The 17,737-nt window shown below is 36.1% G+C and overlaps 1 protein-coding gene across 9 annotated transcripts in view; it reads left to right on the top strand.

Annotated features, from left to right (window-relative positions):
• ABCD2 (ATP binding cassette subfamily D member 2) overlaps positions 1 to 17,737 on the top strand; it is a 151,242-nt gene that overhangs the window by 45,895 nt on the left and 87,610 nt on the right. For 5 of the 9 annotated variants that reach the window (XR_010116412.1, XM_063620147.1, XM_055247393.2 and 2 more), the window contains 2 exons: positions 2,965 to 3,049; positions 8,738 to 8,863. Coding sequence is in view for 7 of the 9 variants with exons in the window: in XM_063620147.1 (XP_063476217.1) it covers positions 2,965 to 3,049; positions 8,738 to 8,863 (211 nt within the window). In the remaining 2 variants the exon portion in view is untranslated. Of the gene's footprint in view, positions 1 to 2,964; positions 3,050 to 8,737; positions 8,864 to 9,475; positions 9,566 to 17,737 lie in introns of all 9 variants that reach the window. The other 4 variants (XR_010116413.1, XM_063620148.1, XM_055247391.2 and 1 more) reach the window with 2 other exon arrangements.

Here is a 17,737-nt window from a genome sequence, read left to right as displayed (position 1 = left end):
TCTTATTTAATATCCATAATAGTCCAATGATGTAGGTTTTACTATCTTCATCTTAAAGATTAATTTCAGGAATTTAGTAACTTACTCAGAGTCCCATGGCAAGTTGTGGGACAGGGATTCGAGCACAGATCTGACTTGAAAGTCAGTGTTCTATGCTACGGTCTGCCACTATACTATGGTAACTCCTAGCTTTTTAAACAATAATAAAAACTATTATATCCTTGCACATAAAAAAAAAAACTTCAAGGAAACCTGTTTTACTTGCTTAATTCTTAAACCTGAAATATTTAAGTAAGGCAGGAAAACACTTAAATTTGCAAGTACATTATTTAATTTGAAAGAAGCCTACTGAAGTTCTATTTAGACTAGCTAATCCTTTGGTTGGTATAATAAAAATGGAATTAAAAACTACATTCCATTCCATAAACTAGGTTACAAAACAGAAAAGCATAAAAGGGTTAACAAATGGACACGAACTAAAGAAGCGTATACATCTCTAGGAAGCAGGAAAATCATTCCCTTCTTTGCTGACTTTGTCTCACTAAATCAGGGTCAGAGGCAACATTATGACTCGGAGTTTTCGTTTATGTGTTCCGTGATCATGCAATATTGCCTGCCTACAAAAATCTTTGGGTTTAGTAGAACAAAGAACACGATTTATTAAAATATGTAAAAGTTAAAGTGTCCTTTGACCCAAATGCTTTTTCTTGTGCCACGTTTTTAGGGGGCAGGCAAAAAAAAAAGTTAAGCCCAGAATATTTCTCCACTGCATAGTAATCCAAGTCTATTTCTCAAATCATCACTTATATTTCATAAATACTATGAAATTCAACCACAGGGAAAGTTTTATTTCAACAGTTTTCCCTAGAAGCAAGAACTCTAAATCAGATGGTATTTTAAGATTATTTTTCCTAACATAAAATTTTAAGGATTTGTCTATTCCTATGTGTATTTTCTTATTTAAAAAATGACAATTTCTGAAAGTTTACCCAAGAAAATAAACAGTGAATCCCTCTGGAGAGTGAGATTTCAGGTGTCAATGGGAAATAGGGCAAGTCTCCTTTTCACTCCAGATATTTTTTATTGATAATTTTTCATATATTGTATTACCTTTATTGTATGTCTTTGCTTATTTAATTTTTGAAGTAAGTAATTTTCACATAATTCATAAATGAAAAGGCATTTTTAAATGTACTCTAAAAAATTCTTCCAATTCCTATTTCCTTCCATCCAGTTATCACCTATCCCCATCAGGCAACCATTGTTTTTAGTTTCTTTTTTATGCTTTTATACATTTTTTAATGCAACGTACTTTGTAGTGGTAATTTTAAACGAAGAAGATGGTAAGAAACCTAAAGATGCATTTTATGTTTAACAATTAATATATATTATTTCATCAAAGCCTCTGAACTTTTGGATTTCAAAAATAAGTCCAAATTTTTCTTCTGACCAGCAAAAGAATCAAATAATCATTTTTGATAATTTGACTTTTCAGATACACAGTACACATAAAGCAATGAGGACTATTTTCTTTCCTATTGACCAAGATTATTTCAAAACTTTAGTGGTAAAAATTTCAAAATTTTAATGGTAAAAATACAGCTGAGCAAGTAAAAAGATAACAGAGAACATGGATTTTTTCCAAAGATGAGAGTTAATCCCTGAACACTTAGGATTTAGAAATTTTGCTGTTAAGTATCTGTTAGGTTTTGGCATCATTTTCTTCTTTGAAAATCAGACTCTCCAGTAGTGGAACTATGGTTTTATTTTTAAGTAACCTTTAAAAAATCTAATTATAAAATTAAGGTAGGCTTATTATAAAATTTTAGAATTTTATAAAAATGGATAACTTAGGAAATGAATCTAATTCTGTTCCTGGAAGTATATGTGTATGTGTTTCTTTACAGAAAGACGATGATATATACAATTCTGAAACTTGATTTTTAATGTACAGATATTCTGGGCACATTTTCATATTAATATACAAGATCTACTCTATTTGTAAGAAAAATAGAATGCTTGTTTTTTGAATAAATACCAAACAGAAAGACAACAGTTAAGATATTTTAAGAGATAGCATGCATGGAAAAACTATAAAAGCATCAGATAGACCTAAATATAAATCCCAGTTCTGACATCTCAAGATGTCACAGGAATTAGTAGCTGGCCCCATCTGGCAGCTCACACTTAGAGTCTCAGCACTTTGGGAGGCTGAGGAGGGTAAATAGCTCGAACCTAGGAGGTTGAAACCAGACAGGTGTAAACCTAGACATGTCAATTACTCCATGAACTGTAGGTTGCTCACTTATAAAATGCAAGAAATAAAATCTGTCTTACAAAAACTGTGAAATATATGATGAGAAAACTCACATAAAGTGCTAGGCACAGGAGAGCCACCTAAATTAGTTCCTTTCTTACCCTTTGTAGACTTTGTAATTGACATATGAAAACTTGTTGGTTCTTTTCTCCCATCTCCCTCCAAGATAAGTATAAGCCTATCAACCCACTGGAGACACTGAGAAACAAACACAGTTTTTAAAGTGTCAGTGTTTAGAATTCTTGTAAGATCATTTGTCAGTATAAGAAGTTATTACCATCAAAAGAATATCAAATCTAAAACAAAATGCTTATCTTGTTGGTTCTTTTCTCCCATCTCCCTCCAAGATAAGTATAAGCCTATCAACCCACTGGAGACACTGAGAAACAAACACAGTTTTTAAAGTGTCAGTGTTTAGAATTCTTGTAAGATCATTTGTCAGTATAAGAAGTTATTACCATCAAAAGAATATCAAATCTAAAACAAAATGCTTATACATGAGGCTCTGTAGTTTATCCAAGCGTATATTCTATAAAATACCAAGTTCTTCATGTTGACAATTTGAATTTGTCAGGAATCACTTGTTAGGGTAGAAATAGTAACGATTAAACAAATGATTTATAAAAATTTTTTTTTATTTTCTTAAGGATGGGATGCTGTTATGGACTGGAAAGATGTCCTGTCAGGAGGGGAAAAGCAAAGAATGGGCATGGCTCGTATGTTTTATCATAAGTAAGTATACTAAATTCAGGTAACTACTAGTCCATTGTTGTAACCAAACCAAGCAACAACAAGAACAACAAAAGTTTGGACAGGATTTATCATCTTCATCTTTAGCTTAAAAATATCTTACTACAAAATTAGTGCATAGAGTTCACAGTTGGTTTTTTTGTTTGTTTGTTTGTTTGCTTGCTTGTTTTTTTGAGACAGAGTCTCGCTCTGTCAGCCAGGCTGGAGTGCAGTGGCACGATCTTGGCTCACTGCAACCTCCATCTCCCAGGCCCAAGCAATTCTCCTGTCTCAGCCTCCCAAGTAGCTAGAATTACTGGCGTGTGCCACCACGCCCAGCTAATTTTTGTGTTTTTAATAGAGACGTGGTTTCACCATGTTGGCCAGGCTGGTCTTGAACTCCTGACTTCAGGTGATTCACCCGCCTTGGCCTCCCAAAGTGCTGGGATTATAGGCGTGAGCCACCGTGACTGGCCAAATTATTTTTTCTTATAGTAGAATCTCCAAGTATTTGTTTTTCTATTTCTTTCATGTTGAGTAATATTAGATGAAATAATGTGTACAAAGGACTAAACTAAATTTTTATGTATCCTAAGTTTGAAATAATGATTATTAATTTTAAAATATGAAGATTATACAATCACTACAATACTTGTGTAAATCCAATAGGTAGACATTCAGTAAAACTTTCTGAATTAAATTATTAAATTCAAGGTAAGTCAACTTTTTAACCATTCAGCAGCCTATTAAACCAGTAATGCTCTCCCCCTTGAAATTCAAAGCTATAGCCAATGGAAAAAGGGACCATTCTGCGTAGGTTTCAATGGATTGAGAAAAATTAAGAGGCAGGAAATAATTGCTTCTGATAAAAACATTTTTAATTGTAACCAGCTTCATAGCCTTTTCAGTTTAAGGATATCAAGCACAAGACATGGGAAGGAACTATTAAAGCCCTTCTGATTCTCCTGATTCATTCCATTCCCCCTCCCAACCCCCTTAGATGTCTGGCAATGAGAACCTGAGTTGTGCAGCCAGAAACTGTGTTACTCACTTTTTTTTTTTTTTTCTTGAGACGGAGTCTTGCTCTATTGCCCAGGCTGGAGTGCAGTGGCGCCATCTTGGCTCACTGCAAGCTTCACCTCCTGGGTTGACGCCATTCTTCTGCCTCAGCCTCCTAAGTAGCTGGGACTACAGGCGCTTGCCACCACACCCAGCTAATTTTTTGTATTTTTAGTAGAGAGGGGGTTTCACCATGTTAGCCAGGATGGTCTTGATCTCCTGACTTCGTGATCCTCCTGCCTCGGCCTCCCAAAGTGCTGGGATTACAGGCGTGAGCCACTGCGCCCAGCCCTCACTTTTAATAATTAAGTCTTGGGCAAAAAGGACTAAATAGTTATGTACATGAATTCATGAATGGGCCATAAATGATGGCAGATGCAGCACTTTTGTGTGAGTTGCAGTGAAAGTAGTAACATTTTATAGAGAACTTTAAAAATTATGTCAAGTATGTATTATTGAACACCTAACAATTAGTTGGCCCACACTAAGCACTCAGTTGGCTATTCATTTTTTTAAAAGCCTTTAATTATGGAAAAAAAGTCAAACTTCATCAAAAAAGAGAAATTGTTGTAAGAACCCCATATTCTCATTACACTGATTTAACAAGTCTAATGTTTTGTTACACTTGATTTATCTACCCATTTTTTTAAATTTCTAAAGTATTTTAAAGCAAATCACAGGTATTATGATATTTTTCCCTAAATACTTTGAGAACAGTCTCTGAAATATTAGGATATATTCTTACATGATAACATGTCACAATGATACCTAATTAAATTGGTAATAATTATTTAAAGTTATTTAATATATGGTTCATATTCAAAGTTTCCCTAATTGTCTCAAAAATATCTTTTTACACTTGATTTGTTCAAATCTGGATCTAAACAAGTTTCACACATTGCATTTTATTGTTACATCTCTTAATTCCTTTTTAATCTAAAGAATCTCTCCTCCTCCCATGCCCCACCTACCTTTTATACCTTTGACTTGCTGAAGGAACTGGGTTAATTGTCCTGTAGAATGTTGCCTATTCTAGATTTACCTCATTGCTACCTTATCAGGTAAATCTAGGTAGGGGTCCCTTATCTTGTTCCCCAATCTCCCGTTTTTTTCTGTAAACTGGAAATTAGAGCAAAAAGCTTGATGAGATTTAGGTTCAGCCTTTTGAATGAGAACATAGCATAAAAAATGATTTAAAGAATTTTATTAAAATATAATTATGTACATTTTATAAAAGTAGAAAATGTACATAAGTAAAAAGAAGAAAAATCTGTTATCTCATTTGCGATGATCTCATTAGCTGTTATCTTATTAGCACTGTTAAAATTTTGGACATTTTAAATTATTCAAATTTTAAATTACTGTAACATTTAAACACTGTTAAAATTTTGGGATATTTTTTTCCCAGTCTTGGTAATATGCAAAAATTGGTTGTTATTTTTATTATTTTGATGTAGCTATTTTCATAAAGCATTTTATAATTTATATCCTTTTTATTTCATATGTAATTATGTGCTTTTCTGTATTACTATATAATAGTTAACCAGGGCTTATTGTTATTGTACTAAAATTTATATACCAAATACACAGATTTTAGGTATACAATTGGATGACTTTTATAAATGTTTCTACATTATGTAACCAATACCCCAATCAAGATAAAAAAACATTTCTGTTACCCTAGGAAGTTTACTCATCCTCCCTTCCAATCCAGTCCCCTCTAGACATTTCTGTTCTGATTTCTGTCACCATAAATTGGTTTTGCTTGTTGTATAACTTCAGGTAAATTAAATCACACACTAAATATTATTTTTGTGTTTAGCTGGGATTTTTAGTGAGAAAAATTACTGGTTGTGTTCATAACATGTTATTTATAATAATGTACATTTAAGAATATGGCTAGGTAAAAATATAAACTAAATTTTGCTAATTTGGGATTTTTAGTGACGTGTATTTTGGGATACCCCTTTCTCAGAAGATGTAGTGAAATTCAAGAGTAAACTTTACAGCTTGAGCCCGGGCACGGTGGATCACGCCTATAATCCCAGCATTTCGGGAGGGCGAGGCGGGCGGATCATGAGGACAGGAGATCCAGACCATCCTGGCCAATATGGTGAAACCCCGTCGCTACAAAAATTAAAAAAAATTAGCCAGGCCTGGTGGCGGGCACCTATAGTCCCAGCTACTCGGGAGGCTGAGGCAGGGGAATCACTTGAACCCAGGAGGCGGAGATTGCAGTGAGCCGAGATGGTGCCACTGCACTCCAACCTGGCAATAGAGTGAGACTCCGTCTCAAAAACAACAACAGCAACAGCAAAAAGAAACTTTACAGCTTGGCATTTATGACCAGCTGTTACCCACTATCACCTTGAATCTGTTTGGGTCTAGGCCATAAGTACCCAGTAATATGATCACCAGCATAGAAATATAATATGGTGGAATGTAAAATTTAGCCATAAATTTCTCACCGTATCAGTGTGTTAATAAAATAAACCTCGTAATAAATAGTGAGTGGCATTAATGAATGTTGTTAACCCAAAGAGATTTCACATATCTGTAACCTGAAATAAATACTTGGTGTTTGTGTATCTAAAATATTTTGGATACAATGTGATAATGAGTGAAGATAAGTCACAAGTACATCAGTGGAAAGAAAATTTAGTGAGCCATATAAAGATCAGTGAAGAAGAGCAAGTAGTTGAAAAGCACAATCTTTTGACAAAAGATAAAAGGAATTTTAGGTATTCAATCTAGTGAAGAGAAAGTTTAACAATAGGAAACTGCCTTCCCTCATTCTCAAAGGATTTAAAGTTTGAATTGTGATGTGAAAGACTTGAGCTGGCAAAAATCAAGAACTTTAGCAGGAAGTATTAAGCATCACAATAGTATTCTCTTTTTGCGAGGATTTTAAATGCTTTAATATCTCAAGAACGATTGAAAAAGTCCTGTCTTAAGGAGGATAGATTACATCCTTCACAAAGCCCATTCTACTGATGATACACAAAGCAAAAAGGAAAGGAAATCTGAGAAACAATATTACCTAATGCTTTTTTTACTTATATCAGTATCAGATTCTAGCTATTGCTTGATATATTCAAGTACACACACAAACACACACACACACACACACACACACCCCAGCCCTGCCAAGGAAACTGAAACGTGTGATCTTACATCTGCTAGACTAGAGGTTGCTATGACAACACAGTGTAAGATGCATACATTTTTCTAATTCTAAAATGGCCTATTTTCTCTGTTTCGATCAAGGCACTCTGAAAAATAAGCCAAAATGCAATAAACATGTTAATCACTGGAAAGAGCTTTACACAAAAGGAAAATTTTACTCAGCCTTTCACTTTTATACTTCCTTCACTTCTTCCTCTTGTTCACTTAAAAATATCATTCATCCACAAAACAGAAAATAACTCTGAGACGAAGAAGTAATGCTTAATACTTAAACTAGAACAGTAACCAAAGGTCAAGCAGTGACACTACTTCCGTTGATGCTTTCATGGAGAACATGCACTGATCTTTTATTCTTTGCATAGAGAGCAGTTTTAGAGTCTTTGACTCCTGTATCTATTAGCCCTGACTACCTGACCTGTGGTAGGTAACTGGATTCTATTAATAAGCAAATCCATTTTAGAACAGTAACTTACAGGGCAAATAATTATTTATTCTGATAAGAAATTACTGATTTTCGTTTTTTTAAACTTTTTTGTCATTTTATTTTGAAAAATCAGAATATTTTTTGTAAAGGAAATTGTCCTGGCAAATACTTGGTACTGATTTTCAACTCCAAATTGAATAGTAAATGACAGTATAAGAGTTGATTTTGTTCCCATTAACTAAGCTAAGTCATGCTAAGTACCAACAGTCCAGAGGGACTTGAAAGAAGAAAGGGAAAGGACAAAGAAAAGAGCGAGCAGGGGGTGAGATGAGAGGGAGAAAGGATAGGCAGAGGGAAACAATGGCAAGTGATAAGGTGCCTCTGACAACAGACAGGCATTCTCAAAGTAAAAAATAAGCTTAAAAAATTGTCCAATATACTTAGAAAAACGTTTACTTTTTCTCCTAAGAATTTGATTCTGGAGTATGGTTCCAATATTATGAGGTTAAATGTGTGCTGTAAATTTGTAGGATGAGCCACATTCACTCTCTCAGTCTTATAGTGATGAAATTCCATTAGTAATGCTTAGGTATTCATATTGCTGATAAAATAATCTTCTCATTAAAGCTTTGCTAACAGGGCTGTGGCCTGTTTGATAATTAGCTACTGCAATGTATTTTTCATGTAGTTAGTCAGACCCTTCTCACCAAGAATGAAAGTGTACTCAGTGACCTGCCTCATCTTTCCTATGTCTCATATTTATGATTCATTCATCTACAAGACGATAAAGCTTATTGTATTATTAGAAAGCATCAGTAAATCTATTTAAATGTATTAAAAATGTGATATTATAGTCCAAAGAGGGGGATAACTACTTTTTTGCTTTATCATTTATTACCTTTAATAATGTCATATTCTTTCTTGCTCCTTTAAAATTGTTAGCAATGAAACTCATATTGTCCAAAGAAAAACTTATAATTCATATAGCAAAATAATTAATTTGTGTGTGTACTTTTTAAAAGACCAAAATATGCCTTGCTGGATGAATGTACCAGTGCTGTCAGCATTGATGTCGAAGGGAAGATATTTCAGGCTGCAAAAGGGGCTGGAATTTCCTTACTATCTATAACACACAGGCCTTCTCTTTGGTAAGTGTTTCTAGTGCTAATTTGTGGTAGATGGCTTTTCTTTAAATTTCTCAAAAAATAACTTTGCTAAATTTTTCACAGTAGAGGGTAGGCTATTTCACTTATTTTCTACCCGTATATCTCTTCAGTTGCACATTAGTAGCTTAGATACTCCCTACCTAATATCATTAATGTATTATTTGAATTATCATCACTTTCCAGTAATTCTTAAAAGACATGGAAAAATCCAGTGATTTATTTTAATGGAAAATATTTATCATTACCCAGTAACATGTACTGGGAAAAATATATTTGTATATTTGTACATCATTCTTTTAATCCTTTCTTTAAAACCTAGGAAAGTAAAATCCGGGGAAAAATATATGTACACACAACTTGATATTCCCCCAAACGATTAAGTGGAGAAAACACAGGTGGTGGTGGGGAAGGAGGGAGGGCTTATTTTTAGTTGGTTTAAAGAAAAATGAGCTAAATGTTTTTAGAAATAATATCTCATAAAATCATATAGAATTTCCCCTTCAAATAAAGATGCTAATTTTACAATTCCCCTACTTTTCCATTGATTCATCATCATCATACTAGTTGACTAGTTGAGCACTTATTCTGTTCCAGGTACATCTTGTTTAAGCCTCACAACACCCTATGGAGTTTAGGAAATCTAATCTTCCTGTTTTACAGATGAAGAAACTGAGAACCAGAAAAGTGAGATACTTCCATGATCACACACTCTGTACTACAGCACATGGCTCTCATTATAAGGAACTCAGTGTATCTCATGCATTAACCTTAAATACTACATTCTCTACTTTTGCATTTCTATTTAATCAATGAAAATTTTTTCTTTTGACTTCTTAGTAGCTATAACTGTCTCTATATATGCTTTGGCCTCCTGTTTTCTAAAGGACTGCCTGCACAGGATTCCTCCTCTCTCTCTTTCTGGCTGCAGCATTCTGTGGCAGGTGGCTGATCAGATTTCATGCCAAAGTTGTCATCATGTACATGGCTTCCAATCTAGCCTAGTAGCAAGCATTATTGGAATTAATCCTTGAAGCCCTTCTAGACCTTTGACCTTATAAAGAATGTTTACATTAAAATTGTTAGCAAAAAGTATTCATCTAATCAGGCTTTTATTGTTCAAAATTCTTTGACTGTGAGTTTCATTTATATTGAAAAGGTAATCTATTTTCACACTCAATTTAAACATTCAGATTTTTCAGAATTTTTTAAAAATATACTTTCTGGATCTAGTCCAGCATGAGTTAGGATCCATGCCAATGAATATGCTTCCTCTGACTTTTATCCTGAAGAAGACCAATAGGACCTAGATCTTTAAGACAATAATGACATGTGCCTGTAAATCCTCTGAATCAAGGACTACACAGAGCTAGGCCAGAACTCTTGAGCCCTTTTTGGTATGAACCTTAATTTCCAGACTTTCTCCCAAATTAATCACATGTTGGGACATATTAGGCTTGGAGTTTTTCTGACCTGTGTTAATGGATTTATTATGCTATCCTGCCATTCAGTTCCTTACTCAAGTAGCCTTAGGAAGCATTGAAAGCATATATAGCCATTGTTTCCTCAATTGAGGGAACAAATAGTCTTTTAAGTAAATAACAAAATCTGTAAGGCTATGCCTTTTGACAAGAAACACATTTTTAATTGCAGCTACCCAAGTACATTTCTCCACAAAACAAAACAACATGTTAGTTCCGATTTTTTATTTAGCTTTGCCTTTTAGGTTGTCATTTCTGATTATTCTTTCTCTCAGGGAAAATGAAATTTTTATTTTCCCTGAATAGATTTCAGAAGTGGAGAAAGATGTGTCATATTTTTCCCATAACAACAAATGAGTAATTGTTGATTGTAAAGATTAAAATCAATACTAGTGTCTGAAGAAGTAAAAATTTATAGAAGCTTATTAAAATTTCTGATTCCCGGATAGAACTATAGCTGTATAACCATCACTTTCCTAAGCTTTTTCCTATTTGTGAAGGAAGTTTAAAGATTATCTCAAATGAGTTTCAGTTAAAATAGCAATTTCTTTTCAATTCCTCTAAGATAAACCCTGAAGTATTATCTCAGCTTGTAATATAGAACATGCCTTTGAATCTCAGGGTATGAAACACCTACACAGTTGGTTCCTTCCATGTAGAAATCAAATAATGTTGTAAGACCAGAGTGATGAGCCAAACCATCATTATACATCGAAGGTGGGGTTTGCCCAATATATGAATGACCATGTATGAGTGAGATCATGTGGTATTTGTCTTTCTGTGCCTAGCTTATTTCACTTACTATAATGTCCTCCAGGTTCTTCCATGTTTTTTAAGTGGCGGGATTTTATTCTTTTTACAGTGGAGTAGTATTCCATCATGTATATATATAACATTCTTTATCTTTTCATCCATTGATGGACATTAGGGTTAATTCCATATGTTGGCTATAAAAATAGTGCTGCAATAAACATGGGAGTGCAGTTATCTCTTTGACATACTGAGATCATTTCCTTTGCATATATTCCCAGTGGGGGATTGCTGGATCATTTTGTAGTTCTATTTTTAATATTTTGAGGAACCTCCTTACTGCTTTCCATGATGGCTGTACTAACTTATATTCCCACCAAAGGTGTGTAAGAGTTCCCTTTTTTCCACATCCTCACCAACACTTTCTGTCATTTTCTTAATAGCCATTCTAACAAGAGTGAGGTGATTTGAATTTACCTAATGATTAGTGTTGTTGAGCATTTTATGATATGCCTGTTTGTCATTTGTGTATATCTTCTTTTGAGAAACGTTCGTTCAGATCTTCTGTCCATTTTGTAATCAGGTTATTCATTTTCTTGCTATTTAGTTGTTTGAATTTCTTATATATGTTGGCTATTATCAGATATATAGTTTCCAAATATTTTCTCCAATTTGATAGGTATCTCTTCATTCTGTTGATTGTTTCCTTTGTTGCACAGAAGCTTTTGAGTTTGATGTAATCCCATTTGTCTATTTTTACTCTTGTTGCCTATGCTCTTGAGGTCATATCCAAAACTCATTGCCCAAATTTCATTGTCATTTCAAACTTATATCCAAATTTCATTGTCATGAAATTTTTGCCCTATGTATTCTTCTAATAATTTCAGGTCTTGCACTGAAGTCTTTAATCCATTTTGAGTTGATTTTTGTATATGGTGAGCAATAAGGGTCAAATTTCATTCTTCTACCTGTGGATATACAGTTTCCCACAATTTATTGAGGATACTGCCCATTCCCAATAGTGTGCTCTTGGCAACTTTGTTGAAAATCAGTTGACTATAAATACAAGGATTTATTTCTGGGTTCTCTATTCTATTCCTTAAGTCTGTGTGTCTGTTTTTGTGTCAGTACCATGCTGTTTGGGTTGCTATAGTTTTGTAGTATATTTTGACACCAGGTAGTGGGACGGCTCCAGCTTTGTACTTTTTGCTCAAGAATTTATTCACTATTCTGGGTGTTTTGCAGTTGCACACAAATTTTAGAATTTTTTTTCTACTTCTCTGAAGACTATCATTGGCATTTTCATAGTGATTGAATTGAATATGTAGATCACTTCAGGTAGTATGGACATTTTAACAATATTAATTCTTCCAATTCATAAACACGAGATATTTTATTTGTGTATGTGTGTCCTCTTCGATTCCTTACATTAATGTTTTATAGTTTCATTGTAGAGACCTTACACCTCCTTGCTTATATTTATGCCTAAGTGTTTAATTTTTTCTAGCTATTGTAAATGGGATTGTTTCCTTGATTTTTTTCCACATAACTTGCTGTCAGTGTAGAGAAATGCTACTGATTTTTACATACTGATTTTGTATCTTGCAACTTTACTGAATTCATTTATAAATCTAATGTTTTTTGATGGAGTCTTTAGGGCTTTTTATATGTAAATGTGGTACATAACATTAACAAAATGAAGGATAAAAACATGTTGTCTGGGGGGGTGGAGCCAAGATGGCCAAATAAGAACAGCTGCAGTCTACAGCTCCCAGCATCAGTGATGCAGAAGACAGGTGATTTCTGCATCTCAAACTGAGGTACCAGGTTCATCTCACTGGGGAGTGTCGGAAAGTGGGTGCAGGACAGTGGGTGCAGCCCACCGAGTGTGAGCCGAAGGAGGGCGAGGCATCGCCTCACCCAGGAAGTGCAAGGGGTCAGGGAATTCCCCTTCCTAGTCAAAGAAAGGGGTGACCGATGGCACCTGGAAAATTGGGTCACTCCCACCCTAATACTGCACTTTTCCGATGGTCTTAGCAAACGGCACACCAGGAGATCATACCCCATGCCTGGCTCAGAGGGTCCTACGCCCACGGAGCCTCGCTTATTGTTAGCACAGCAGTCTGAAGCTGGGGGAGGGGCGCCCGCCATTGCTGAGGCTTGAGTAGGTAAACAAAGCTGCAGGGAAGCTCGAACAGGGTGGAGCCTACCTCAGCTTAAGGAGGCCTTCTTGCTGCTGTAGACTCAACCTCTGGGGGCAGGGCATAGACAAACAAAAGGCAGCAGAATCCTCTGCACACTTAAATGTTCCTGTATGGCTTTGAAGAGAGTAGTGGTTCTCCCAGCACGCAGCTGGAGATCGGACAACGGAGAGACTGCCTCCTCAAGTGGGTCCCTGACCCCCACAGCCTAACTAGGAGGCACCCCCCAGTAGGGGCAGACTGACGCTTCACAGGGCCAGGTACTCCTCTGAGACAAAACTTCCAGAGGAACAATCAGGCAGCAACATTTGCTGTTCAGGAATATTCGCTGCTCTGCAGCCTCCGCTGCTGATACCCAGGCAAACAGAGTCTGGAGTGGATCTCTAGCAAACTCCACCAGACCTGCAGCTAAGGGTCCTGACTGTTAGAAGGAAAACTAACAAACAGAAAGGACATCCAAACCAAAACCCCATCTGTACATCACCATCATCAAAGACCAAAGGTAAATAAAACCACAAAGATGGGGAAAAAACAGAGCAGAAAAACTGGAAACTCTAAAAATCAGAGCATCTGTCCTCCTCCAAAGGAATGCAGCTCCTCACTAGCAATGGAACAAAGCTGGATGGAGAAAGACTTTGACAAGTTGAGAGAAGAAGGCTTCAGATGATCAAACTACACCAAGCTAAAGGAGGAAGTTCAAACCCATGGCAAAGAAGTTAAAAACCTTACAAAAAAATTAGACAAATGGCTAACTAGAATAACCAATGCAGAGAAGTCCTTAAAGGACCTGAAGGAGCTGAAAACCAAGGCACAAGAATTACGTGACGAATGCACAAGCCTCAGTAGCCGATTCGATCAACTGGAAGAAAGGGTATCAGTGATGGAAGATCAAATGAATGAAATGAAGTGAGAAGAGAAGTTAAGAGAAAAAAGAATAAAAAGAAATGAACAAAGCCTCCAAGAAATATGGAACTATGTGAAAAGACCAAATCTACCTCTGATTGGTGTACCTGAAAGTGACGGGGAGAATGGAACCAAGTTGGAAAACACTCTGCAGGATATTATCCAGGAGAACTTCCCCAAGCTAGCAAGGCAGGCCAACATTCAAATTCAGGAAATACAGAGAACACCACAAAGATACTCCTTGAGAAGAACCACTCCAAGATACATAATTGTCAGATTCACCAAAGTTGAAATGAAGGAAAAAATGTTGAGGGCAGCCAAAGAGAAAAGTTGGGTTACCCACAAAGGGAAGCCCATCAGACTAACAGCTGATCTCTCAGCAGAAACTCTACAAGCAAGAAGAGAGTGGGGGCAATATTCAACATTCTTAAAGAAAAGAATTTTCAACCCAGAATTTCATATCCAGCCAAACAAAGCTTCATAAGTGCAGGAGAAATAAAATCCTTTACAGACAAACAAATGCTGAGAGACTTTGTCACCACCAGGCCTGCCCTAAAAGAGCTCCTGAAGGAAGCACTAAACATGGAAAGGAAAAACCAGTACCAGCCACTGCAAAAACATGCCAAATTGTTAAGACCATTGAGGCTAGCAAGAAACTGCATCAACTAACGAGCAAAATAAGCAGGTAACATCATAATGACAGGATCAAATTCACACGTAACAATATTAACCTTAAATGTAAATGGACTAAACGCTCCAATTAAAAGACACAGACTGGCAAATTGGATAAAGAGTCAAGACCCATCAGTGTGCTGTATTCAGGAAACCCATCTCGCATGCAGAGACACACATAGGCTCAAAATAAAGGGGTGGAGGAAGATCTACCAAGCAAATGAAAAACAAAAAAAGGCAGGGGTTGCAATCCTAGTCTCTGATAAAACAGACGTGAAACCAACAAAGATCAAAAGAGACAAAGAAGGCCATTACATAATGGTAAAGGGATCAATTCAACAAGAAGAGCTAACTGTCTTCAATATATATTCACCCAATACAGGAGCACCCAGATTCATAAAGCAAGTCCTCAGAGACCTACAAAGAGACTTAGGCTCCCACACAATAATAATGGGAGAGTTTAACACCCCACTGTCAACATTAGACAGATCAACGAGACAGAAAGTTAACAAGGATATCCAGGAATTGAACTCAGCTCTGCACCAAGTAGACCTAACAGACATCTACAGAACTCTCCACCCCAAATCAACAGAATATACATTCTTCTCAGCACCACACCACACCTATTCCAAAATTGACCACATAGTTGGAAGTAAAGCACTCCTCAGCAAATGTAAAAGAACAGAAATTATAACAAACTGTCTCTCAGACCACAGTGGAATCAAACTAGAACTCAGGATTAAGAAACTCACTCAAAACCGCTCAACTACATGGAAACTGAACAACCTGCTCCTGAATGACTATGGGGTACATAACGAAATGAAGGCAGAAATAAAGATGTTCTTTGAAACCAACGAGAACAAAGACACAACATACCAGAATCTCTGGGACACATTCAAAGCAGTGTGTAGAGGGAAATTTATAGCACTAAATGCCCACAAGAGAAAGCAGGAAAGATCTAAAATTGACACGCTAACATCACAATTAAAAGAACTAGAGAAGCAAGAGCAAACACATTCAAAAGCTAGCAGAAGGCAAGAAATAACTAAGATCAGAGCAGAACTGAAGGAAATAAAGACACAGAAAACCCTTCAAAAAATTAATGAATCCAGGAGCTGGTTTTTTGAAAAGATCAACAAAATTGATAGACCACTAGCAAGACTAACAAAGAAGAAGAAAGAGAAGAATCAAATAGATGCAATAAAAAATGACAAAGGGGATATCACCATTGATCCCACAGAAATACAAACTACCATCAGAGAATACTATAAACACTTCTATGCAAATAAACTAGAAAATCTAGAAGAAATAGATAAATTCCTCGACACATACACCCTCCCAAGACTAAACCAGGAAGAAGTTGAATCTCTGAATAGACCAATAACGGGCTCTGAAATTGTAGCAATAAATAATAGCTTACCAACCAGAAAAAGTCCAGGACCAGATGGATTCACAGCCGAATTCTACCAGAGGTACAAGGAGGAGTTGGTACCATTTCTTCTGAAACTATTCCAATCAATAGAAAAAGAGGGAATCCTCGCTAACTCATTTTATGAGGCCAGCATTATCCTGATACCAAAGCCTGGCAGAGACACAACAACAAAAAAAGAATTTTAGACCAATATCCCTGATGAACAACAATACAAAAATCCTGAATAAAATACTGGCAAACTGAATCCAGCAACACATCAAAAAGCTTATCCACCATGATCAAGTGGGCTTCATCCCTGGGATGCAAGGCTGGTTCAACATATGCAAATCAATAAATATAATCCAGCATATAAACAGAACCAATGACAAAAACCGTATGATTATCTCAATAGATGCAGAAAAGGCCTTTGACAAAATTCAACAATGCTTCATGCTAAAAACTCTCAATAAATTAGGTATTGATGGGACATATCTCAAAATAATAAGAGCTATCTATGACAAACCCACAGCCAATATCATACTGGATGGACAAAAACTGGAAGCATTCCCTTTGAAACCTGGCACAAGAGAGGGATGCCCTCTCTCACCACTCCTATTCAAGATAGTGTTGGAAGTTCTGGCCAGGGCAATCAGGCAGGAGAAGGAAATAAAGGGTATTCAAGTAGGAAAAGAGGAAGTCAAATTGTCCCTGTTTGCAGATGACATGATTGTATATCTAGAAAACCGCATCGTCTCAGCCCAAAATCTCCTTAAGCTGATAAGCAACTTCAGCAAAGTCTCAGGATACAAAATCAGTGTGCAAAAATCACAAGCATTCTTACACACCAATTAACAGACAAAGAGCCAAATCATGAGTGAACTCCCATTCACAATTGCTTCAAAGAGAATAAAATACCTAGGAATCCAACTTACAAGGGATGCGAAGGACCTCTTCAAGGAGAACTACAAACCACTGCTCAAAGAAATAAAAGAGGATAAAAACAAATGGAAGAATATTCTATGCTCATGGGTAGGAAGAATGAATATTGTGAACATGGCCATACTACCCAAGGTAATTTATACATTCAATGCCATCCCCATCAAGCTACCAATGACTTTCTTCACAGAATTGGAGAAAACTACTTTAAAGTTCATATGGAACCAAAAAAGAGCCTGCATTGCCAAGTCAGTCCTAAGCCAAAAGAATAAAGCTGGGGGCATCACACTACCTGACTTCAAACTATACTACAAGGCTACAGTCACCAAAACAGCATGGTACTGGTACCAAAACAGAGATATAGACCAATGGAACAGAATGGAGCCCTCAGAAATAATGCCACATTTCTACAACCATCTGATCTTTGACAAACCTGACAAAAACAAGCAATGGGGAAAGGATTCCCTATTTAATAAATGGTGCTGGGAAAACTGGCTAGCCATAT

Source organism: Symphalangus syndactylus, chromosome 17 (assembly GCF_028878055.3).
Source record: "Symphalangus syndactylus isolate Jambi chromosome 17, NHGRI_mSymSyn1-v2.1_pri, whole genome shotgun sequence".
NCBI lineage: Eukaryota > Metazoa > Chordata > Mammalia > Primates > Hylobatidae > Symphalangus > Symphalangus syndactylus.
This window is presented reverse-complemented; position numbering and strand designations above follow the sequence as displayed.